Here is a 2,500-nt window from a genome sequence, read left to right as displayed (position 1 = left end):
GGGGGGGGGGGGGGGGGGGGGAATAGACAAGACAGAACAGGGATAAACCCTGCAACTCTCCAGCCAAAGTTTAACTTGAGTCTTGCCGACGCTCAGACAGTCTTCGTATCCTTGGAAGTTTGCGAGCTTACCCCGGAGCTTCCAACGAAACTTTGTATGCCAATGATGTTTCCAGTCCATCGATCGGAGTTTATTTATTACGCGAAAGTTTCTGTTATTGAATTTTATGTTTGGCTATTTTAGATACACGGAGAGAACAGTAGGAGAAAAATTACCGTGCTCGCACAGTAAAGCGGGTTCAGATGGTCTTTCCAGGCGAAATGTACCGCAAAGAGTAGGAAAAAGTACTGTTGCACGAGTCATTTTTCGGATAAATGCGGGGAAAAATTCTTGTGCGGTAAAATCGAAGCGACAGTGAATTTTTACGAGAAATACGAGAAAAATTATGACACTGGCTGGCAAATTTTTCCGGTGCTCTACCAGAATCCTAGGAGCCGATCGCGCATTCGTAAGATTTCGGCACTATTCGTCCCCCCTCCGCAACCACGAACGTCAACTCAACGTGACCAGATGATTTATTCCGTCGCCTCCTCTAGCCTCCTCTCACATATCTCCTTAGAGAAACCCCAGGTTAATGTTTTTCATGATATCAATTCAGTGAAATATTAATTAGTGTTGTGATAAAACGGTTAAGAAACAAAATAAGAGCCCTTTATTTTCTCTTCATGAGGTTATAACGCTGTAGAGATACATTGGCCTGTCAAACGTTCCACATACGTTTGTCGCGCACTCCGCTTTTAATATGGGAGAGAGGATATGGAGGAGAGGTTGAAATAAAATTAATAGGATGATATGCTGAATGACAATGTTTACTCATTTTTAACTATTGAATGTAATTTATCATGTAATAGAAAACAGTCAGGGATCAAGCTTTTATTGTGCGGTACCGGAATTTTTCTGGTGCTAGACAATTGAACCCACTTTACCAGACGACACGGTAATTTTTGCCTGAATTTCTCCTGAAAAATTCTGGAATTTTTTTCTCCGGGTAGCTAGAGGTATCAGGGGGGTCTAGAATCGAGACGCAAACGCTCTACTTGAAACTTTGAAATCGATTTGCCAAAGTTTTTAAACCCCGGGTATTTTTCACCCAGTTAGGGGAATTTAAACAACATTGGGAGGTGTGTCACGTATTATTTACAGAATGAAGTTTAATGGGAGTTTGAGTGCATTGGGAACTTTGATTGAACGTCGATTTTTTTTATTTGTGTTAACAGGGAAAGGAGAGAAGCTGAGGTGCGTGAATTGGAGAAGCGCGAACGGGAGAGAGAGGCCAAAATGGAGCGTGAGAGACTGGAGAAGCAGAGGGCTGCCGAGCAAGCGGTGCACAAGCACTTTGAGGAGTCCCTGAGACTTGCCCAACAAAAGGTGAGGTTTACCCTGATTCATAATCTCTCAGTGCAGTGATGACGTCAGCAGGAGATTTCAAATCTTGACTCATGTGGGGGGAAAGTGGGTTGAATTTTTTTTCAACGTTCTCATCGATTTTTTAAGACATTTTATCTTTACGAAATCAGTTGGACGAGGAAATCGATGAAAACAGTCAAGATTAAGAGTGTAGATTAATTTTTGGATGAAATTATCGGTACGATTACTGATAATTTACATTACGTGATAGTTCCTTTGAAATTTTAAAATTTCGTCATTGAAAAATCAGTGGAAAGTGGGAATTTTAGTTCAATTATTCTTTGAAAATCAATAGAAGTCCGGAAAATTCAGGTCGATATATTTTGGGTTTTTGATTTATTGAAAATTCAGGATAATTTAGTACTGGACATTGATGTTTTGATTAAAAAATCAAGTAAATTGAAGAATTTTCTAGTTATAAATTTAGAATATCATTCATTTTCCAATGAAATCTACAATTTCATGATTCCCCCCCCCAATATTCAATTTTTACCTGAACTTTAGTGAAAAATTCAACACGCCTAGTAGAAATCCCAATATTTCTCTAAAACGTTCACTCACAATATCGAAATTTCATTTAAAAAACAAGAAATAATAATTGAATACTGAAAAAAGCCGAAATTCCTCAAGACAATGGTAATTCTCACGATGCAAATTTCCGTTTCAACTGATTTTTCTCCCCCATCCCTCCAGACTGACTCCCCTAATTTTCCCCCCTCCAAACTTTCATTTTCACTCGTAATTTCCCTTCATTCCCCAATCGAACACGAACTATTACGACGGGAAGAGAGTAATCAATGCATTCCAGCACCTGCCTTTTGTCCGGACGTGTTTTTTCCCTCTTCTTCCTTCCCCCTTTGAACAGCCACAAAACCTGTCAGACATACTGAAGAGGGGACCACAACGCGCACACCTTTTTTCAATAAATGTGTGCATGCGTGATGGTATCCGCGGGGGGAAAGAGAAATTCCCCCAGGGGGAGTGCGTGTTTCCTCTCCTATGCACGCTTCTTCTTCTCCCCCCCCCCCCCCCC

At 40.7% G+C, this 2,500-nt stretch overlaps 1 protein-coding gene across 3 annotated transcripts in view; it reads left to right on the top strand.

Annotated features, from left to right (window-relative positions):
* The window catches only part of LOC107038331 (probable JmjC domain-containing histone demethylation protein 2C), a 151,144-nt gene that overhangs the window by 128,773 nt on the left and 19,871 nt on the right, over positions 1–2,500 (top strand). For all 3 annotated transcript variants that reach the window (XM_015257373.1, XM_015257374.1, XM_015257372.1), the window contains exon 9: positions 1,278–1,428. In XM_015257373.1, the coding sequence (XP_015112859.1) occupies positions 1,278–1,428 (151 nt within the window). The remainder of the gene's footprint in view (positions 1–1,277; positions 1,429–2,500) is intronic.

The sequence above is a fragment of the Diachasma alloeum genome, unplaced genomic scaffold (genome assembly GCF_001412515.2).
Source record: "Diachasma alloeum isolate Michigan unplaced genomic scaffold, Dall2.0 Dall_scaffold_00280, whole genome shotgun sequence".
Classification (NCBI taxonomy): domain Eukaryota; kingdom Metazoa; phylum Arthropoda; class Insecta; order Hymenoptera; family Braconidae; genus Diachasma; species Diachasma alloeum.
Note: the sequence above shows the minus strand (reverse complement) of the source record. Positions and strands in the feature narration are given on the sequence as shown.